The sequence below is a fragment of the Chelmon rostratus genome, chromosome 7, assembly GCF_017976325.1.
Source record: "Chelmon rostratus isolate fCheRos1 chromosome 7, fCheRos1.pri, whole genome shotgun sequence".
In the NCBI taxonomy this organism is placed as follows: Eukaryota; Metazoa; Chordata; class Actinopteri; order Chaetodontiformes; family Chaetodontidae; genus Chelmon; species Chelmon rostratus.
This window is the reverse complement of record NC_055664.1, coordinates 18,581,938-18,605,778: the sequence shown is the minus strand read 5'-3', so window position 1 is coordinate 18,605,778 and position 23,841 is coordinate 18,581,938. Positions and strand designations below refer to the sequence as shown.

At 44.6% G+C, this 23,841-nt stretch overlaps 1 protein-coding gene across 1 annotated transcript; it reads right to left on the bottom strand.

The window, feature by feature from the left end:
* Window positions 1-15,068: 15,068 nt before the first annotated feature.
* Window positions 15,069-17,310, bottom strand: LOC121608764 (ras-related protein Rap-2b). Its single transcript, XM_041940106.1, has 2 exons — window positions 16,438-17,310; window positions 15,069-15,866 (listed from the first exon to the last, which is right to left on the bottom strand). Exon 1 carries the CDS (start codon window positions 17,040-17,042, stop codon window positions 16,491-16,493), a length of 552 nt encoding a protein of 183 aa, XP_041796040.1. The 5' UTR covers window positions 17,043-17,310; the 3' UTR covers window positions 15,069-15,866; window positions 16,438-16,490.
* Between the last annotated feature and the right edge of the window lie 6,531 nt (window positions 17,311-23,841).

Below are 23,841 nucleotides of genomic sequence, written 5' to 3'. Positions count from 1 at the left end.
CGGAGAGTGCACGCCTGTGGACAAGGCAGAGGATGAAGACTAGACGTGCCTGATGCAGAAATAAAAAAGCACCCTCTTCTTTTTTAAGCATTTTGTGCACAAGCCTGGAACCAACCTATCACATCGCCTACTCTGCAAGCAAGTCCCAACCTGAAAAACTACAACCAAACCTTTTCTGATTGCTTGGATCTTAATTGCTTGTTACATGAGTGCGTGCACGTTTTATGTGTGACAGAGGAGGCGGGAAATTCAGCACACAAGCTGCCCGTGGGTCAAACATTCAAACAAAGCACTGCGCTGTGCTGGAAAACGAGCAATCTTTACGTCCAGTAACAGCAGCGTTTAGGAGCTAAATAGGACGTGAGATAAACACGAACCGCCCATTTTCTCATACATGCAAGTACAAGTCAGTGTAAACATACCCTCCCTATTCTTACACAGAGCCCAAGTCTCTGTACTAACAATCTGCTTGTCTGACTTTTCACCTATCATCTAAGGACGCTCACTGCTCTCAGAAAAGCTCTCACATCGCACTCCTTAATCCTTCAAATCCTGTCTGGAAACAGGAATATTTAATTCAGTAAATACAGACATTTGCACTTAATGGTTCATTTTGTTGATCCAAAGATCTGCCCTAATCTGATGTGGCAGTCACAGTAAGCTTAACCATATTACAGTATTACATTACAACCCAAACACAATAATATATAGCATATCATAGGCAGGTTCGCGCTGGTACATGATACCCACAAATCACAGTGTAATTATATACTGTACACAGAGGGAGTGGATGGAGATACAACAGACAAGTGCAGACAGCACCAATTAAATGCTGGTTTAAGTGTGTTGTTGTCATGGTGACTAAGCTACTAGGCTACCTCTGAAATTCTGTTTCATATTAAATGCCGTTGCTTTTGTTCCTGCGCCCGTCTCTTCATCCTTAACCTCCCTCTGCGTGCGTCTGTCTCTCACTTCGTCCCTGCCTGCATCCATTCAACTGGCAGAAAGACATCAAAAAACAACAACAAAAAAAAAAAACAGTCAAAAACAGTCTCAGTTAACCAGCCTCCAACTGCCTCGTCTGCTTCACCGCCCCTCTCTTTGTACGTCTCTTCCCATTTCTCCTCCAGCCGTGCCCTCATCCATGCTACCACGTTCGACAGTTAGCAGACACTGTGGCACAAGATGCGGTGGGGGTGGAGGATTTGTGCCACGGGGGTTTACAGTCTGTCTCTCGCCACATTTCTAAAGAAAACACCATGTTTCATTGTTTACCCCGGTGTTCAGAGACACTGAGGTAAATGGTTTTATGTGATCTGTCTAATCTGAGAGAGAAAGGCTGACTGGAGGAGAAGCGTGGGAGCTTTGGAGTACTTTGATTCCAGTGACCTTCCCTTTTTATGCAGTCTGGCTCTGCAGCAAGTCTACGCAGGTAGAAAACACACAGAGACGGGCTGCCACACCAACAGGAACAAGCAAGCATCGAACGGGTTGAGGGCTTTCATTTCAATACGAAAATCAATTAGCAGACTGAAAACTTTTAAAAGTGGGCTTAAGAAATATTCTGCTTCTTAGTTTGGTCATCACTTCTATCAGTTATGACTCAATTGATGAGATCTGGCAACTCAGGAACATGGGAACAGACAATTTGGGTAATAATTTGACCTTAACCTTTTATTCCCTCCACCCAATATGTGTGGCTAACCTGGGGTTTTGTTTAAAACCTGTCTGATTGTCTGTCCAGATGTGCTGAGTCAAAAACAACTGCTTGAAGCAGTTTCTCCTCTCACCCGGATTGTCTACCTGCTTGTGTGCATTGCCGTGTTGCACTTCTTTTTAGCGAGCCAGATCAGACAGAAATGATGCCCAAAAATCCCCCAGACTTATCATGACACACTGACTTTGTCTCGTGAGTTACAAAAATGATGCAAACTTGATTTTCATTGTGATCCATGACACAAGCATACATATTCAAAATGGTTCACTATAATCTGTCATCTTAAAGACACACGGTTTGTTGTAAATGTGCGGTTCCCCTGAGAGCTCAGCGTACTGCAGCTTAAGAAAACACATGCAAATAGGCAAAACACAAGCAAATTAAGAAAACATTATCAGCACTTTGACAACAGATGCACAACATTTAGAAAGAAAATACTCAAACACACAACACAGAAATGCTTTTAGAAGTACAGACGACAAAGGCTGTTTCACTAAGAAGTGATAAGCACAAAAAAACTTGCATTTTAGCTAATTTTCCAGCCCCACTAACAGATAACTCGTCAATTCATGATTCACAAGTGTGGCAACAACAAGAGTGTCCCAGCTGTGTTCGTCACTTTTTTGTGTCCCCTGGAACCAGTTTTGGCCGTCGTCTCCGCTACTTGCGGCATTTCTGTGTTAGGTGGTGTTTTCATGTGCTGCAGCGTGTTGAGCTCTAAGGGCCACCGTACAAATGGGCTAAAACATGCAAACCCCCGGTACGGTCCTTTAATTTGCAAAGTTTATGCGAGGCTTGAAATTTTATGACCATATGGAGGCAGGGAGATGTAGATAGAGGAAGATGAGTAAGACAGAGCGAGAATGCGCAGCTCCCTGGAGCGACAAAGCACGCAGACAAACCTCCATATGGGTAGGCCTAGTTAGACGTGTGGGAAGGAGGTATGAGTTGACTTCGGCGCTGAGGCTCAGGAAAGGCCTGATGACTCAGGTAGGCTGGGGGCAAGTTGCTTCAGAGAACGACAGAAAGCATGAGATGTAGACAAGTATAGGCAGGCAGGTATAAAGCAAATACGCCAGAGAGGAGGAGGAGGGGGAGGAGGAGGAGGAAGACAGCGAGGGAAGCAGAGAGACTGACAGATGAACACAAGACGGGCCTGTTGGGTATCACTGTTATACAACAACAGACGTGAAGGTGCAGACTAATTACACTGCACAATACAAGTACATGATACTGGGGTTGTGCTAATTGTGTGACGCATGTGTGTGTGTGTGTGTGTGTGTGTGTGTACTGGTGTCTGCTGCCTTTGCATGTGGGATTTATCTTTGCCCAGCAGGCAGTGTTGTACCATATGGTCCACAGATAGACATTCCTAAAACAACACACACACACACATTCAGACACAAAGACACATAATCTTACACATGAACGCAGACATGTGCACACGACCAAAAAAAAAAAAGACCAAGGAAAAAAAAGTGACGGAGAGGACGAAGAGGAAAAGAGAGACAGCGAGTCATTGGTGAGCAAGAGAGAGAGCCATCTGGCCATCCTGGATTGCAGAGATCCACAGATCACAAACCAAATAATAATTACACAACGAGCTAACGCGTTGCCGTGGCGAGAGATGAATTTGAAATATTTGCTTAGAATTCTGCAAAACATTAGAGCTGGAATAAAATCAGACATGCAGCTGGAGGAGGGGGTGGGAGGGAAGAAATGAAACAGCCCCTCAGACTTTTTGTGATTCTCACAAAGTTTGAAGCGGCCGAAAAGATGACAGGATGCCCCTCGAAACAGCAGGCCCTCCGAGGGGGGCTGGCTGGAGGTCCGCTAAGCCCCTGAGAGCCCATATGGTCTGGAGGCTTACACACCCTGGGACGACATGAGAAGGCAAGCCCGCAGGCTGGAGCCACGCACAGGAAGAAGGAAGAGGGACGGGGCGGGGTGGGGTGTGTGTGGGGGGGACTGGAGGCATGTTATGAGCTTTCAGGGATGTGTGCTCATGTGTGACACACTCTCGGAAAGGCGTAACTCGCGTGAGCCTGTGTGTGTGTGTGTGTGTGTGTGTGTGTGTGTTCGGATAGTCGCTCGCGTGGCTTCAAGGCTACGGGTTTGTGTGAGGAAACCGACTCTGCAGGATATGTGACATGCTGGAATTTATGTGCGTGTGTCGGGGTAAATAAATAAAGAGCAGTAATGACTCTGTGTCATATGATCCGCCCGCACGGTGACACTAATGGCATTAGCCAGAATGAGAGACCCGCGGTGTGGCCTCCTCTCGTCCATCATATCCCTGTGTACCCCCCCCCTCCTCTCCCTCTGTTTCCTCACGCCCGTCTCCTCCAGCTTGTCTCCGACACTTTTCCCCCTCTTGCATTCGTTTGTTCCATCTCGCTCATTGATTTGCTCGAGATCGCTGTGGACAGACGTGCAGCGACGATTAGGCCGACGCACCTCCCTAATTGGATGGCGCCTCATTACAGCTGGCAAGTCACACACTCAGTGATAAACATCCCAGATATCAGTCAGTATTATCATGATTGGAGTCAACTGGCAGCTCCAGACTGAAAGAGGATCAAGAGAGGCAATTAAGATTTTGAAGGTGAGGTGTATTTGTTCGAGTAATTATCCTGAGAAGTCGCGGGGCTTTGTCGTTTTTGATATGTCTGTGTCTTGGTCACACAGAAGTTCGTTAACACGTGGAAAACACGCTTTGAAAGCAAACTGGATTATGGATTTGCTTGGTGTTTTATGGAGCCCTATTAAACCAATACAGAGCACAAATTAAAGGAAAAGCTTGATGTTTAGTCAGCAGCTTGTTAGCATAGCTTAGCACTGAGGCTGGAAACTGAGGGAGAGAGCGAGCTTGGCTCTGTCCAAAGGTAACAAACGAAAGCTCATCAATCAACACATTATATTTTGCTTGTGTAAAAATGATCATTTGCAGTTCTTCTGGTTCTAACGGTGACTACCGTCATGTGCACGGCCATGAAATAGTCCACCTTTGGACAGAGCAAAGCTGTTTCCAGTCTTATTGCTAAGCTAATCGCTGGCTGGATGTAACTTTGTTTTTACTGCATGGTCATGAGAATGGGTTTGATCTTGGCAAAAAAGCTAAAATATGGTGTTGAACTGTTTTGAAATGGGAATTTAGCAAGCAAAAAAAAAAAAAAAAAAAAACCCTGAAGGTGCAAGACATAAACAATAACTCTTGCAGGAAGCAGCTAGTCGATAACACAATGACTTTTCAAAACCTGGACAGATGGTCCGACAAAAGCTAATAAAGCAAATGAAGAAAAATGTGAGTGACGGAGAGGTGAGTGAAGATAGGTTTAGGTCTGCCCCGGGGGAGGGAGGAAGAGGAGAGTGAAGGGAAAAGGAAAAGAGCAGCACAAGGGCCGACACTGAGTCACACAGCAGGGCAGGAAGTCTTAGATGGAGACACCCTTCCTTCCTGTCAGCGCACTGATCACTGGACACCATTCAGTCCCACATCACATGACACATGTGACAAGTATTACGGCGGATAGTGGCGTGCGTTGTACTTTGAGCAGTTCATATGGAGGTGTAGTCGCGGCAATGTGTTGCCCAGCATACTCTAGCAAACCTGCATCGATTCCAAGACTCTGGCTCCACGTGAAGCCAGTCAGGGTGCAATCTTCTCAGGGAACAGTGGGGTTTTTTCTCCCTTCTGCTTTTGATTTCAGTGCTTGTGATGATAAAAAATTGATCTCCAGGGGGGTATATATTCTATCTATCCTCGTGGAGTTTTCTTTTGGTAAAACCCCACAGGCAGCAGGATTAGGACACACTGAAATCTCAGCAGCCAGACAGTGAATTTGAGCACACCCATTGATCAGAAAATTACTTTGCAACCAAACACACGGTGCCAAAGGCAGAATGGAGCGGCGAGCTACGGATTTATGCGTGGCTCCCATCTGTTAGCATGCTTTTCAGTTATCGTATTGCGCCTGTAGCTCAGCTAGACATTTGCATATGAGCACAAATCGACTGCAGATATCATTTTGACACCTTTAGAAAAAAAAAGCGAGCAGGACTGGATGTAATTTTCACAGGCAGGCACTCGCTAAGTTAGATCACACCACTTAGAGTGTGATCTGTAGTACTGGAGGAAAATGGCAAGCAGCTACAGTAGCTACACACACACACGCCTACCATCGCTCCACCTATTGCACCCAATCTGACTCGAGATTTTGTCACCGGGGGACTTGAACTGACTTTGAGAGTTATACCACGTCCACGTCATATCGTTCAGACTGTTATTCATGCACACAAGTGGGAAAATCATGTCAGCCCCTGAATTTACAACACAATATTGTTTGTTTCTGGTTTCAGTTGTTGGCTACAAATATATGACACAACAACACAAGATAATCTAACGTGGAAGGTCTCTTATGGCACCTGTGGTGATAAGCGGTAAATGCAGGTGTGTTTTTGGACCTCAGGCGTGTATGCGTTTTCCATCAGCACTGCTGGGTGATAGAAAACGCGTCACTGACTTTGTGCCACTTGTCATTTGAATGTCACCACCGATGCCCAGGTCAGGCAAATGCATGAATGATTTCATCAGTGGACCATTCGCTCAATCATTACGCTACCTCATTCGGCTATAGGTGGTGACTTAACAGATATCTATCTAAATGAAAATCTTCAACATTATTACTCGTGTGACTAAAAGGCTAGCAGCGGAGGGAACCATCATGGAATATGTTGTGAGTAAGCACCTTACAGATATCCTGCTGACGCTATGCATGCAAAAGGCAGGGATAGCAAGTATTTTTAAAAAGTGCAGATGTTTGATGAGAGAAACACATTTACCACACTTGATAGGCCTCAAGTATCTGAATGTGTTGTGTAGAGAAATGTTGAATAATTAACAAAACAGCTGTTTGTTTACAAGAAATCTCTGCAGGCCACCTTAACAATGCAACACGTTCTACAAGCACTAGCATCGAAACTGTGACTTGCAATTCAAATGTTCAGGAGTCTAGAGTATGTACTTTAGCCCTGCAGAACAACAGTGCTGGTAATCATCGTGCAGCAGGCTTCAGAGCGCAGTGATGTGGGTCAGTAGGCTGGAGATTCCCAGTGTCACAGGAGACTTCCTCTTCCACAGCTCCACACAGGATATGAGCAATTTCCTCAGAGCCCAGTCCCTCCAAAATTCCCAGAAATCATTTCAATGCAGAGGGTCACATCTAGGCCATCCGCTACATCTTTTAGATAACACATAATGCCAGCTTCATGTATGACCGTGTTCTGGCGCGTGAGGGCGGCGAGAAAGTGCGCAGGCAGGTGCGAGTGCACATGCACACGCTGCACCGTGTCAGCACAAAAATATCACAGCGGTTTGAGCGAAAACGAAAGAGACTCGTGTGTGAGTCATGCTGTAATAACCTGGTGTTACGTGTTAACATTGATTTGGCTGCAGAGGTATGAATGCTCGGGTCTGATGCTGCACTGTCACGCTCACTTCCTGTTGCAGTGAGCGTTGCTGTGTGAGACAGATACTCTGACTCCGGGTGGGGCTTCTGTGTCATTTTACAAGGTAAACTCAGCAAACACTCAGCTGGGCCACACACTGATTTGGCCACGCACACTTCCTGTCAGGACCGTATTTGGACAGTCTTTCCGCGAGGTAAATAAACCCGTTCTGACACCTTGGCTATTTGCTGCTGTGTTCGTGTAGAAAATAATAAAACCAGCATAAAAAAGGATATAAAAACAATCCATAAATCACATTTTTACACTTTTTTTCTTTAAATCTTGCAAATTTGCAGACTTTCCCAGAGATGGTTTTAACTTTCAAGGGCAAAGTTTATCTGGGTATTACATGGACTGACTGCTTGGAATGTGTTCCAAAGCAGAAACCCTTGAGAATAGAAAATAGGCCACAGATTCTAAAGAAAAAGTATGACGTTATACATTTCCTTGAAATGTAAGGCTGGTTATTGTTTGGTGGATTAGCAGGCAAAATCCTTGGAAATTTAAATGCGATTCATTTAAAGATCAGTTAAATATTCTATGAAAATCTGATCATTCAATTCATTCTGTGGACGAGCTCGTTTGCCGTTTTTGGTAATGTGATGTCATCAGAAAGTTATGAACATGTGTTGAGTTGAAGATGTGCGAGACATCCTCACCAATCGTCCCTAGCAAATAGATAAAGATGGCAAACACGTACATCCTCAGCGCTCACACATACACATACTTCTCTATATATGAAGACTTCAGCTCGTCTTTTTGTAGTTTCTCTCTCCCACAAGGTTCTTTTTCTGCCCCCTGGTTGCTCAGGTTATAAAAGAGATGTTGCGCAACCCTGCCTCAGGAGATGTGTTTGATGATGAATCTGGACTCATAACTGGGGGGAGGACGGAGGCAGACATATAGAGACAGAAGAGGAGTAAACAGCTAAATAAACCCACCCTGACGCTAACATGGCAGCAATCTGAAAAGCCTCTTCAGTTCTCGCTCTACCAGGGAAAACTCGCGGCCTGAACTGAAAAGCCACAGAGTGACACATTCCTAGAAAGGCATAACAAACCGAATCGGGAGAAGGAGGTGGCAGGAGTCACAGAATGTAGTGTGATGATGAGAGCAGTCAGAAACTCAGCAGAGGAGGTGGGGGGGGGGATAGAAAGATGATGGAATGAGAAAAAGAAATGGGATTGCAAATGGGGGAGGAAGGTCACGGATGTCACGGCATGTTAGTCAGAATGCTGACGTTGCCGTGGTGACAGGAGGGTAACGCCAGAGTGGTGGGTGGTAGTCACATGACCCGGCGTCAGGCCCTGGAGGAGGATGCCACAAACCCTCTTGTGACCACAGCTCTAACCAGATGGGGGGATGGAAAGGAAAGGAGGGCAGGAAGATGAGGCCAACTGCAAGTTACATGCGTGCTAAAAAGTTCAACAAGAGTCTGTGTGATAAAGGCTTAGTGCGGAGAAGCAGAATAATGTAGTGAGTGTGACTGTCGTGTCCGTAGCACAACATTAAATCTCACCGGAGCCTGTTTCACCAGATCCTCATTACTTGCTTGCACCACAGAAACTGGTTTTAGAGGTTAGCTGTTAAAGGTATTTCAGTGTCAGTGCCTGGCAGGTGTAACTGTTGTTAAGATAGCTTGCAAATATGCAGTAGGACCTGTTTCTATTGAAGCATAACATCGAACCTCACACTTGATCAAAATGCTGATGTAAACTGGAGATATTTTAAACTAAGTAAGGCTAATAACATTAGACTAAATCATGTCAGGTAGGTTAGTTTAATTGGGTAGTTACTACAACCCTGATTCCACAGAAGTTGGGGTGCTGTGTAAAGCATGAATACAACAGAATGTGATAATTTGCTATTCCTTTTTGACATATAATCAGTTGAAAACAGTACAAAGACAATATATATTTAATATTTAGCCTCATCAGCTTGATTGATTTTTGTATATATATGCTGGTTCTGAATATTATATCAGCAACAAGTTGAGACAGGAGCAACAAAAGACTGGGGACTGGGGAAAACACCAGTTTGGATCATTCCACAGGTAAACAGGTTAATTGGTAACAGGTGGTAGTATCATGATTGGGTATGAAAGGGGCATCCTGAAGAAGGCTCAGGATATTACCACATGCAAATTATATTATCCTGTTTTATTAACGTTTTACAGTGTCTCAACTTTTGGGAATCAGGGTCATAAAAGAAGTTGGCTCAGTCCCAAATTCATACTGATGCCTCTACATAAGCAAACAAGACCATCAGAGGATTGACTATTCCTAGTTATTCTTAGTACCTGTCACCGGGTCCAGTTCCCTGCAAAATCAGATTTTTGACAGGCAGACCTGAAGAGCTTATGTTTACATTTTCCCAGATAAAAAGATTCTAGTTTTGACCTGATGTTTTGTGGTTATGGCTAATACGGGTGCAGGACCCGCAAAAGAAAAAAAGGATTGACCGTAAATTCCTCCTAGACAGGAATCTTATGTGGGGAACGTTAACGATTTCAGCCTTCCAAACAAAATTACTATTAGCGAGCAACTGGATCTGTTAGTTTTAGACTTAGATGTGATAAAGGTGTAAGAGCCATGCTAAAAACAACGTTCAAGTTCTTTACATGAGGCGGTGGAAACACTACCGCTTTTGTCCACAGGGTCCGCCAAAATCAACAAGAATTAAAGTTCCATGTCATTGCGCTAAGCTTTAAACATGCGACCCAATTTACTAAAGCACTTGTTTGAAATAAGATACCCGCTTTGAAGAATTTACGACTTAAGGACACAAATTACGTAATGGATTTACAAATAGCTGGCACGACCCGATCCAGATCCAGAACTGTTGTTTCGTTGCTAATTGTGCCCTTGTGGCGGGGGGTGGCAGTGGTTAGGGGGTGTGGGTGTTATTATATCACAAAACATCTCCCAGGGCATTATCAAAACCAATAGTTTAAAGCTTCTGACTCTGCTGCGGTTTCACCCAAACCTTCCAAAAAAATCACGCAAATAGCACGGTCAAGCTCAAATGATGTCGTTTTCCCTTCTCTGAACGTGACCTAATGCATGACTTCTGAGCATCTGATGTGGGCCTATGATCAAATGTGACACAAACAGACTACAAGGAGGCATTCAGGGCCATTCACTTCTCAGTAAGTCCTGCAGCGGAGAAGCCAGTCATTCAAGTGAGAAACCACACCCTAACCTCAGGAGCTACATCTGAAGCCTGCCGTACAGCAACAGACTCACTCGGGCTAAAGGTCACACCATGCTGTAAGAGATTATTGAAGATCTTAATTCCCCATAAGTTAGAAAATTTATCCAGGCAGCTCATACCAATTATATGTCATACCTACAAATTGCAGTGTGCCATACTCCACAGGTTTAATGACCTGATTTCCCCCCCCCCCCATCATAATTAAAACACTGATTGTAACTGAGCTCAATTACAAATCAGGTCCTTAAGCATTACTTGTCCTCACTGACACCAGTGAACAAAAGCTATTAATCCACACAGGGGACGCGGCGAGTAACTAGTCCTGTCTGACTGGCTCATTTGGCCTAGTTTCCTTTTTGAGTTCGAGCTCTGGTGCAAACCAAGGCAACTGTGCTATGATTATCTAAAGATGGTATAAAGAGCAGTTTGACTGTGTGCCCATTGGGATCCATCTTGTGACACAGTGGGGCGGTGTCTGGAGGCCTGGTCATACAAACCATGCACTCTCTCTTTTATCCTTTATCTCAGCTGCTTTATCGCTCTCTCTTTGTGTTTGTTGTAGCTTGTTGGTGATATTCCTCTCGTGGCCTCAGTTGTGAGCAGGAAGGAAAGGAAACAACAAGGACAAATGATTTCTAATCAGAAAGGGCAGCTGCACGGCGAGAGCCCTGAAATGAACCATAAAGAGCACATAAATAGCGCTCTTGTCATATCCAAACTTTCTCCCCCTGTTCCACCCCTCTTTCAGTTCAGGCTAAAGACATGTCCAGACATTACAGTCGAAGGAATGACAGGAATGAGAGGAATTCCGGGGCATTCCCATCTCGGCTCAGTCAGCTCTGAGTGAGAAGGCCACTCCCTGATTTACAGAGAGAGCTCAATGAAGAGACTACTGGATGATCAGTCACGACTCTACTTACTCTGAACTGGACCTTGTTACGTTTCTCAGTCCAGCAGACGTACAGAATGAGAAATATTGAGTTTACACTATCAGGCCCACAAACAGACACAGCTGCGCTCCAAAACTACTGCTGTCTCCGGCTAAAGCCGCATCTCTGAAGATCTCCCTCAATCTGCTGCCAATGCCCAGATATCACAGGTCAAAGATCAGTCTGGTCAAACAATGTGATACAGTCGCACAGATTGAGTAACAACTGGGTCATAAGGAAGCTGACATGCTCTGCTGCTTGCGTCTGGACAAAGTCTTGGCGTTGGAATGCTGCAGGAATCTAAACTGCAGTGGGCTTAAATGTGCACAACGTAGGTTAACTGCAGCGCGTGTGTGTTCGCGTGTGAGCGAAAGAGAGAAAAAGCAAAGCTCATTCAGCCGACAGGGCGACGACAAACAAGGAGCAAAATGGTCATTCCTGTGTTGTTATGGTAATGCTCAATTCAGAAAGGAACGACGGTGACACGCTGTGAAATTAACAACGCGGCTGCAACTAAACAAAAGTACAGTCAAATGTGGGTTTTCTTTTTTTTTTTTGAGTTATTAGAGCAAGAAAGGCTAACCGAGTCACATGGATTTCAGAGAGCATACTGCCTTCGACAGATACAGTCCATAACGGGCACATCTGCCAAGAAAAAAAAAGGCAAAAACCACACTCTTGAACACAACAGAGTCTCAAAAATAGCGTGATGACGCTGGGAGAGAAAGAGAAGTCTGTAATTCAGCAAGGAGTCTATATAGTGATTAAGTCCCATGTAAAAAAATGCAAACACACACACCACCCACTCTCACTGGCTCTGTCGCAACACTTCCTGTCAAAGCTGCACAAAAAAAAACCACCACAGATCTTGCATCTGTGCAGCAAACAACACACCCTTATCTTAATCACTGACGAATCAATACTGAGTTTACCGCGACCGATGAAGGAAAGTTGTTTATCTGAGGGTGTAAAATCTGCCTCTACAGTTCTTCTTAACGCAGCAGAAATTAGCTTTAAAGGTATAACCACACTTCACGTCACAAGCACAGAAAATATACGTTTGTGGCGACTGCGAGAAAGACGATCAAACAGACCGACACCCTCCTCTCTTACAGTCACCATTCCAGCAGTGACTGAACTCCCATAGGTCATGAGGCCACCCTGAGCAGCCATACCACATCCCAACCCCCCTTAACCATGGCAACCACATCACATGACCATCTCCCATGACCAGCAACCACTGACAAGCCGGGCCGTCTGTAAACCTGAACACCACCGGCTTCCTGCTGGCTGCAACTGAAACCAACACATTTAAAAATAGCCTAATTAAATCCCATAAAGAAAAACAACAACATTGCAATTCAAGTATGCAAAAACGTGGCTGCAACATACTGAAACTTATTAAACTCGTGACCACACAAAGCCAATATTGCTGAGTTGTGCAAAAAAGGAAAAGGAAAAAAAAAAGACAGGAAGTGAGAATTTCACCTTCTCGGTCCTTAGAAAGATAGAAAAAAGAAACAGGAACTCGACTGGCCCCTTTCTCTCCAAAGGGCAAATTCTTCTGCTATCAGATGTTTATACCACAGCAAGAGACCGAAGCTGCGCAGCAGTCGAGGATGGGGGGTGTACATTTACAGTATCTGGGGCATAACCGTAATAACGCTCCCTCTCATCCACCACCGGTTCAACTATATCATTTCGAGGCAGAGTTCAGCTTCAGCGCTGCTCGTGTCTAATCACACAATCTGTAGCAAGGCCTTGGAGGAAACGTGCTATTAGCCTCGACTTTGTATAGACAGCGCAGCTGTGGACTCGCCACGGCTTGAGGTGGACATCAGGAAGATGTGAAAACTGGCATAGACAGTCACACAAAGCACTTCTGCGCGGGACACACCGGGAAGCTGTCTGTTGGACCACATAGCCAAGCACCGGCGTACACCTCTGTTCAATCACACCTGTTGGATGCAATACTCACACTGAATTGCCCCCTTGCACAACCCTGCACCGGGACCTCCCCATGCCCCACAGTCACATGGTGCAGGCAAAGCCAAAGAATACACATGATACCACTGCTTACACTAGCTAACAGGCGCAGATACCCAGGCCTACACAGTCCCACATAGCGGTCTGAGCCTGTGCAGGGTAGAGACACACACGCTCATAAGACACGTACAGTACATACCATAACACAACACGTATCCTGTGCAGCTTGAAGTGCAGCACATATCTGCCCTCAGAAAGACTGGACTCTATGTGGAGCTTGTCTTATGTTTGTTTACTCTCTCCCCCCGAAGCCATACTGCGGTCCACCAGCCAGTCAGGGATAGGTAATCCCTGTAGGTAAACAGAGGCAGAGCAGGGCTTGCTCAGTCATACCAGCCTCTCCACATCACACCACTACACCCACGCACACAGTGCACACAGGCTGAAGCTCTGGGCTGAAACACTACTACACCCACAAAGAGACATTTCTCTGGAGCCGCATAGCCTGGCCCTGTCTATTACTGCACGGGAGGATGATGGAGTAGATAGCCGTGCTTTCATCTTGATCACATGTTGGTGGTGAAGACAGATACGGTTTATCAACGTGGCAGGAATGACAAATCTCATCAGGCACTTTACAGTTATCTTTACACAAATTCCTGCTGTTCAGAGACGGCGCATGCATTCTAATAGCCTGTAAATAACCGTGTCGTGTAAACACCCTCACACACCGACAGAGGTGAGCACGCATCTCGTTTTCAAACCGATCGTGCCGTGCGTGCACCTTGGTCTGCTTTCTTTCAGTTTTTGATTTTGCACATGCATCATCATCAGTGGTCTCAGCAATAACCGTGCGGAATGTTTCGTGTTTGAGAAAATAAAAGCATGGTTAGGCAGCAGTAGCAAAATAAAAGTGGGTTTTTGGGGCAACAGCAAAGCAGCTTTCACATTACAATAATAATAATAATAATAATAATGAAATAAAGCTTCCATTAAGCTGCCCAGTGAATCTTTTAACATAAAACTCAACAAGCACCTTGCAACTGTCTACTTCCTGTTAGCCTGGGGGCTATCCTCAACTGTCAAACACCTCATGTGCATCTGGGTTGTCGGGGAGACAAGCTACTGCCAATTAAGCACACGACTGAACATTTACTTTTTGAACTACCGTATAACTGCAATGTTTGTAGTGATCCAGATACTTGTGTGTAGTCATACATACTAAGCTGGTGTTTAAGCAATGATAAATTCGTACAAACCGCTCATGACAACTTCATTTAGTCTCTGCAACCTGGCGATTAGCCATTGTGGCAAAACGCTGAGAGTCGATGTCGACAAAGAGGAAACACAGCCTGGTTTCTTTTTTTAAAAAATGCCATTTGTATTAAAAGTCTTGTTTTTTTTTTTTTTTTGCTTTTTTTTTTTTTTAAACAGACAGCCCATTGTTAAAAGGCCGATCTGTAATTAAACTTACAATCAGGTTAGATTTGTCAACGGTACATCGTCACATTTCCTGTTAAAAACAACAAAATAAACAGAACAAACAAAATTTGTTTTAAGTGGCCTGGAAGGTAAGCGTTTGGTGTTCTCGTCACGTCTCAGGGATTCCAGTACCTGTGCATTTCATGATATAGGTTTGGCCAGACTAAGCAGACATTGCAAAATGAACATCTTAGACTGCAAAAAGGCCAACGTAAATATACAGAAAACCGCCATTCCATTAACAAAAAGCCTAGTGTAGTTTTTTTTTTTTCAGCCTCCACCCCTACGAGATTATCCAGAAGAACAGTTCGCTAAATTGTGGATTGCCATGTTGAAGGGTTCTTTTGGTGATACATGTAGGTTGGCACTAAATCTGAACAGCTGATTTGTTTTGGAAAGGCACTCGACACAAGGGCGATGAGGTCACCGTCCCCATGTCACTTCAGTTAAGGTCCTCTCGCACACTGAAGAGGAGATGAAGGGGAAAAAAAAGTGGCACTCGTCAGGTTTACTCCACCGGCAGAAAAGTGGTGTCAATTTTTTGACTTTGGGAAAAAAAAGAAAGAAAGGAAGGATTTGGAGTGTTGTGGAGCTGTGCTCCACAAGGGGTTAGGCAGAGACATCACCCAACTCTTAACCCTCCCCAGACTGTGCAGTTATTTAACAAAATATACTCTCTCTGTCTTCTTCTTATACAGAAATATCCATTTATGAGTGTCTCTAAGTGTTGCCCTCCATATCTTTTCCATTGGGGTTTAGTTCCAGTTGTGAGTACAGTTGGAACTGGTGAGGGGGAGGTGCTGCTGCAACTCTGGATCCGACACTGTGTTGACATCAATGGTGGACACTGATCATGCAGCAAAGATACTCCAACCCAGCAGAATTCCTGAAGAGTGGACCCCTCCCTCTGTCTCTGTTGCTCCCCTCCTCCTCCTCCTCTCGTCCCCCTGCAGCATTCCTCCCTGTATTTTCCTCCAAGGCCAGGGTGAGACACGAAGAAGAGCTCAACAGTACACACTTGCTGCAACACACTGCCACAAACAAGAGATAAAAAAAAATGAGTCATGGATGAAGCACAGCAGAAGATAAGGAAAAACACAGCGCTTTTGAGGCTCGTCTTGAGCTCGGCTCAACAAAAACCGACTTGCACGATCCCTGAATGTAGGCCATGCAAGTACATGGGAATCTCACGACTCCCGTTAACCTCATTCTGGAAAACACCATCTGAGCGGCTGTTTAATAACCCGGGACCGTAGGTGTACACATTCAAACTCTTAACTTTGTAAATCTCATTAAGTCAGTCATGGCCTGCCCCTCCAGTTCTGCCAATGAGTCAGACACTTCCCCTGCCTCCTCAGCAAAACAATAGACTGCAAGTGTCCTGGTGTAAAAACTAACACTGAGCTCATGTGAACAAGAACAATCAGGACAAACTTTAATATGAAGCCATGCTGGACAAACACACAAATGTGTTCTGCTGTTCACTACTCTGCACTTAATGTGGGCATGTGCAAAGAAAGGATTCATGTGTTTGATGAGGGCTGGTTATACAGGATCTCTAATGTCAGCTGTGCACTTTCAGTGTACGGTGCCTTAACTTACCATTGCAAACTTAAAACCGAGCAAAGAATAAAACTTTATGGTTGTCCTTTTTCTTAAAGAATGACACAAGACGAACAGCACTGGTCGTCGCCATTTGGTGTTGAGGCATAGTTCATCTGTCGGACTATCTCTGCAAACAGTTCGTCCACCGAGGTTTTATTTTTGGCTGAAGTTTCCATGAACGGGCAGTTCCAGTCGTCCGCCAGTGCCTTCCCCTCACCGGACGAGACCTCCCTTTCCCCCTCCAGGTCCACTTTGTTTCCAACCAGAATCATCGGCACTCTCTCGTACCTTTTCACCCGAATGATCTGATCCCTCATCGGTTTGATATCCTGGAAGCTCTGCTGGTTCACCAGGCTGTAGACCAGGATGAATCCCTGCCCGTTCTTGATGTACAGGTCTCGCATGGAGGCGAACTGCTCGGTCCCCGCCGTGTCCAGGATCTCCAGGACAGACGGAGAGGAGTCCACCTCGATCTCCTTCCTGTAGAAATCCTCTATCGTGGGGTCGTATTTCTCTATGAAGGATCCTGTCACGAACTGGACGGTTAATGCGGATTTACCGACCCCTCCGGACCCGAGAACCACTACTTTGTACTCTCTCATGGTTCCCAAAACAGCCGACACTCCTGCTTCCTCTCCGCTGTGAGCCCGCTAGCCGCCCTGCTGGGTTTCAAACCGCTCACCGTTGCGCCTCCGCCAGCAGTTTTGTACGGGCTCCGGTCGTTGGATACGGGGCGTGGCCGTCAGTTATCGCCGTTCAGGAGGTAAATAAGGTTGTTTTGGACCCACGCTCAGCATTTGTATTGTGGCATGCTGAGTTCCCGACGACCGCCCAGCCGGTTCTTGAGCAAGCTTCCCCCGTTTTCGTTCAAGTAGCCACCGTTCTCTCTTTGGCACAGTCAAGTCAACCGTTACGGAAGCCTGCCACTTCCTGTATGAGCTTTCAAAATAAAACCATAACGGTCTAATGTGTCCTTCAAAAGTCAATCTAGTTACTGTTTCACTGCTTGCTAAATAAAAAAAACACATACCAGTTTAATAAAACAGCTGTTTATTGCGTATTATTGTCGCTACATGTTTATTTTAATATTGTCAACGAACACTACTGAAAGCGATTGTTTGATTTCCGGTACAGTCTTTGCTAACTCTAGCTAACTTGACGCCGCGAGCTGTTTGCGCTTCCTGCCCACACTCAGCACGCAGTCTGCGTCTCACGTCACTCAAATACTCTCCAGCGCTCAGTTAAAGGTGCAGTGCGGCTGCTACCCTCAGCACCCACGCAGACCTGCCACACCTTAGTTTCGACAACACTGATCCTTGGGCTTACGACTGCTTGACTCATTCTCACACAACTTACCGGAAATCCCTATCTTCTGCAATTTCTGCACTCAACTTATTGCTTAACCCCCAACAGCACCGTGGGTCATAAATACTTGACCTAAACTCTGGGTTCACCACATGACTCAGAATTTCCAAGTATGCCAAGTAGGTAAAGCTGAATTTCACAGTATAAAATTATACACAACTCATTTATTGGGTTCAGGTAATGTGGCACATCAGTTAAAGTGGGACATATATGTATTGTAATGATATGACGTGTAAAATCAATACCCAATCACCAATACTGATCTTGAATTGGTGCAATAAAGCTTCTTAAACTAAACAATCTTTTGATTGGTCTGACATTATCATTATCACTTTGTTATCATAAAGTGGTTTGATCACTCATTGAAACACACAAAAAAATCTGAAAATTAATGTGTTCATAAAAAAGCTTTTGTTTATTACTTGAACATGTTAAGCTAATGTGGGACAGCATGTTCAGGTAAAGTGGGACATCATTCCATGCTGGATTTATGCTATCAAGATGCAATATAATGAACTGTTATCAGCTTGCCTGTAAGTCACACCCCACACCTGATTCCTGTTTGGAGGTGTGTAGTGTCTGGAAAATGGTGTATTCCCATTTAATTCCAACATATTAATAAGACCTAAAATGATTCATAAAAACATCACAGGATTTAGTTAACTGATTTGTTTGTAAGTCTGCTGGAGCATCTACAAAAAGTGCCCCACCTTACCTGAATATACCCAATATTTCCAAATTTAAGGAAAAAAACAAGAGTTCAGTGGTGGATTTCCACCATTGTAGTCTAGGCTACATGCTGTTCAAAAATATTTGCAAACTTGGATGACATAACGAGTGGAGACGAAGAGGAAGTGACTCACATCAGCAGTCCCATGAAGCATAACCCCACATGTGACGCAGCACAGAGCTTTTGTTTAGCATGTTTCGACACTCCTGCGCTGAGTTCGTGTTCTAGATGCAACCCAGTATCACATTAATCTTAATTTCCTGGTTCACTGACATGCGCCATTGAGCCTCTTTTGTGAAGTCAGTCAGATCAATATCTAACCACACTCAGACCCACCAGGAAGGCAACTTTTCTGCTCTCCTGGTTGTTTCTCAAACATACAATCTGTAAGTTATCCACCACTCATGGCTTGCGGTAATCCGAGTGGAAACCACACGATAAGCTTGTAATGAAGTCAATTATTAAAGTCATCACATTTCTCTGATTGTGTGTGCACGCGAGTGTGTATAAGATCATCATTACGTCCTCTTGCAAATTGTGAAATAACCGCTGTTTCCGATCAATGCCTGTCAGCGCAGCGCAGCGATGATTAAACCACAGTCGTGACCTCATCACCTCGAGGGATGGCTGGGAAAACTCTGCTGGATCAATGGAGTTTTTAATTCATCCACAAATCACCAACAGCGATGCAGCACATACACTCAACCTGACCTGTGAATGGAGAATTAAATCTGTGAGTCAGTGTGTATCACTGTGATGTGAAGAAGTCGTCACACAGACGAAACAGATGCAAGCACATGCACATGCAAAACACCCATTCAGAGGACTCTGTCACATGCTTGGTTTAAGGTGACAGTAGGTGAAACATGTGGATTGGCCCGTCATGCGGGCTTTAAACAGTGGCCTGCAGCCGGCCCCTCCTCGAATGCCATTAAGGGAAAACAAGCCAGAGCTTATGTGGGGACAATCGGCGCTCTGCCCCATGGGGAGTGTGGCTAATGTGACCTCGAGCCTTGTGATGTATAGATTGTCACATCTGTGAGAGTGATCGCCCTGAATGTAAAGCCCGGCCGTCCTGTCGGAGAGGAGCAGAGTTTGTTTTCACACGCCACCGTTAATTAGATCGACACAGAGACACTTCATTGCCCTCCCCAGGTGAGTTCATCATCAACAAACTAACAAAGAGCTGGATAATGGTGGCGTGTGGCCTTTCACACAGTTGTCATGGTATTTAGAGCTTCTGATGGCTGGACTATAAGTAACTACTCTGAGTCACATGGACAAAGAGATAGCATTTGGTGGGACATACTGGACGCTGAATCAAAAGCTTCCTTTATGTTAGTAAAAACAGGTTTTAAGTTCTATGAAGTACCCTTTTTTTGTAAATAACACAAGACCCTCAATGGACAGATAAGGATTTTAAGAGTATCGTATGTGACAATGCTCCTAAGATTATACGTGATCATACTCTCCTTTTAACTCTGTTTTTAGTCTCCACCAACTGCTGACAGAAATATCTGGCTTTTTTGCTGCTAAATGCTGCACTTTCTTTTCCAGCCAGTCGCTAGCTTCATCTGTCTGGCGCCTGGCTGTGGGGCAGGTTGTGTAAAGTGAAGTTTTCACGAGCTTTTTCACTGAAGACAGCCTGCTGCATCTGGAAGTGACGCTGATGACAGCAGTGAGGCTGAACATTAAAGTTACAGGCCGGAAAAGCAAAACAATGAGTTAAAAGAAAACCTCTGTAGAGCTGAGGGCAGCTGCATCTAATTACCAACATGCATGTAGTCATTTGATTCATTGTTGTTGTAAGAATGTTAGTTATTGCAGCTTTACTGTTATGGTGGGGTTAAAGCAGGAAAAACAGGCTGCTCAAACACCACATTTTGCTTGGTTTGCATTGCTAAAACTTTGTTAATCCAGATCTTTCCTCGTTACGGCTCCTTATAACCTCTACCAAGGGGCCTGGGCTCATTGCCCCTCACCTAATACCACTTTCATCTCATATCATCCCCAGCATGCTCTAATTGAAATAGCCTGAAATAGCCAGAGGACGGCCCCTGTGTGATCCATCCAGCGAAAGGTGAACATCTACAACAACAGACGAAGATGTACAGCGACAGGTCTTTAATCCTCACTGCTTGTCCTGTGAGAATGACAGTAGACTAATTAAAATGTCTGTGACCACTGAGCTAATTAATGGGGGAGATAAGTCCACTCCAATGTTTTCATCCCGCAGGGACTCAGAGGCTTTTCAAACAATGAGTTTCAGGCTGTAATTTCAAAAGGGGAAAGACTAGTGGCAAAATGATATTACCTAACCTCCTGACCTTGAATTAATTACGCTATTTTCATCGTTTGTATTTCTGCTCATCCTCTGTGCCTTTTGATTTATGAATTATGGCGGGAGATGCTCATTCATCATTTCAACTGCAACAACACTCAGTGCGGCATAAATAAATGCTTTCCAAAGCCATCTTGTGATTAGACCTCACAGCTATAAAGCGTCAATTGTGGCCAGACCATCACCATTGTGTATTATAGATTAGTGTTTCCAAGTGTTACTCATTATAGATACTGAAATGAAGGCTGTGAAGTGTTGTTATGTCTAGATCGGTTCCTCTTTTTTAATCTATTCCTCTGACAAAAGTTGATCGCCACAGTTCCTCCTGTCAGTGTTACCGGAGTTGTTCAACATTTTGTATTCACGGGTCCGACCGGTGTGTTCACTGTTGTCATGTTTTTCATCTTAAGCTGAAAGATCTGTTTGATCCTGGAGAAACAGGCCCTCTTTTACAGCCAAAAACACACACTTAGCGTTATAGGAAGAACAAGAGCAAGGTGCAAATAAGCAACAATGGAGCAAAAAAAAAAAAAAAAACAGCAAAAAAGATAACAACTGTAAGAGTTTAAGTGAACCTTTTCCCTGCAGTTGTGGATTTGGATGTTTATAATCAGAGAAGAATGAAGGTTATTGCACATAATAGCTATACATTGGATTGTACAGTCTGACAGCGGAGGAACGAATGAATGACCTGTGGTAGCGCTACAATTGGAAGTACAAGAGCAATAGACGTGCAAATAAAGGTGCAAATAGGAACAAACAGAGCAATAAATTACAACTGTGAAAGTTTAAAGTGTCTTTTGTCCAGCAGTCGTGGATTTGGATGTTTGCAGTCAGAGAAGAACAGAGGTTATTGCACATAATAACTACACAGTGGAGTTGTACAGTCTGACAGCGGTGGGAATGAACGACCTGCGGTAGCGCTCCTTCCTGCACTCAGGGTGTCTCAGTTGTACACTGAAGGAGCTGCTCAGCTCCTCTGCAGTCCGTTGCCGTGGGTGAGAGTTGTTGTCCATGATGGCTGTGAGCTTGGCCAACAGCCTCCTCTCACCCACCTCCTCCACAGAGTCCAGTGGGCAGTCCAGGACAGAGCTGGCCCTCCTGACCAGCTTGTTCAGTCTCTTCCTGTCAAATTTGCATATAATCATGATTTTGAAATGATGAAATGCTTCGGAAGTCCGCTACAGGAAGTGACTCACTGTCTGTGGTCTTAAAGCCCCCAGCTGTAAAACAAATGCATGCATTTGTATACACTTTATGTCAGTGATTGGTGTTAGCAGTACCTTTCAAGCAACACTACCTGTCCCAAATCCTAAATAAGATTTCTGTTGGAGTTTTAGCACAACACCTCATTCACCTCATTCAACATGTTTGCTGTTCTGAAGGGGAAATGTGTTGATCTTAAAGTGTGGGGATAGTATTCACATTTTGAGACTGTCTCTCCTGGAGGGCATTCGTAGTGTCGCACTCGGGTGTTAACACGACAGACACACTTGTGTCAATAATGATGAAAGTGAGCAAGAGAGAGAAGTTCCACTCCTTTCTCACCTCTGCACTGCCAGTGTTGCTTCACTCATGGCGTGAAGTGGGCGTTAGATGTTTGATAATCAGTTTCTTTACTTCATTTGTGAATGATTTTGTTGGCCTACAAAAGGAATTAGTTCATGCATAGCTTATATGATACATAAAATATGAAATGAGAGTTTTAGCAAACTAAATATTTTTGGGCGTTATAGGTGACAGCTGTCCACGACCAAATAAGAACCTGTTCCTTAGATCAATCACTCACCTGGACACAAAACACAACTTGAAAGGTTTCACAGTGGGGAGTTCTGCCTCTCTTTTCTGCAGTGAGGAGTTTTGTCCAGTGGAGGGCAGCAGACCTGCATCCAACCATATGAGTGCGCTGACACTTCCTGCACGACTTCAGATGTTCACGGCTCAGGTGAGCTCCACAGGAGGCTCCACACTGAGGCGAGAGCGCTAGGAAATGTGCAATGCATGTGTCATCGTACACTGAAAATACAGAATTAAACATAGGATTTCATCTAAGAAGTAAATACTAATATGTGGTTGTACTGTGAGTTGAGTCCGAACATGCTTTATTGGATAAATGTGTGACATAGCTTGATCATTTTAAGAAGGACAAAATAAAATGCACAAAAAAAATGTTCAAACTGCATAGAGAGTGAAGACAAAAGGCTGCTGTCTTGTGTCAGACCCCATTATATTTGCCAACAAAGCCCGAGCAGTCTGGAGAGAAACTGATAGAGCCAGTGACACAGTGGCATACCACTTTTTAACCAAACTGAGTGCAGAAGGTTTTGGTTTTTTTTTTTTGAAAAAAACAGAGAGCAAGAAAATATATGATATAAGACGAGGCAGAGATCAGAAAACAGAAAGATATAGTAGTAAATAGAAACAGGGTGACAGAGTGAGAGAGAGCAGACACAGAGTCTTTCATCCAGCCAACAATGCCGGCCTTTCATATGTGGAATTTGGCCATCATTAATAATACATACAGTTCTATCAGTGCAGTACAGCTGACTGCTGGGGGTTAAAGTTTAGGGCTGACCATCACGCTCACAGAGAAGAGTCTGACATTCCCACTTCCTCGCCGAGGCCGATGGGGGAAGTTGTTAATAACGAGAAAAGCCGTGAGCGAGCGTGTTGTTTTCATGGCTTGGAGCTCGAAGGTTGCCTCGGGAGGCTGCGGCAGTTTTCTGAAGTCCTCAGGCAGATGTGAATATTCTTGTCATGACCAGATGCCATTCTGGGGGACGTGATATCCACGGTTCAGTGTTGTGGCCGAAGAGGAGCGACAGAATCCCAGCAGCTATGTAATTACTGCTGTTGCTAACACAATGGCAGCAATTCATCCATTAAAATAGGAGTGTGTGTGTGTGTGTGTGTGTGTGCACTCATCCTCCCACCCACTCCACACACTCACTCAATCTAAATAGGA

Excerpts from the sequence above, each read along its gene's own strand:
- LOC121608764 (XM_041940106.1), bottom strand. The coding sequence starts at position 17,042 with ATGAGAGAGTACAAAGTAGTGGTTCTCGGGTCCGGAGGGGTCGGTAAA.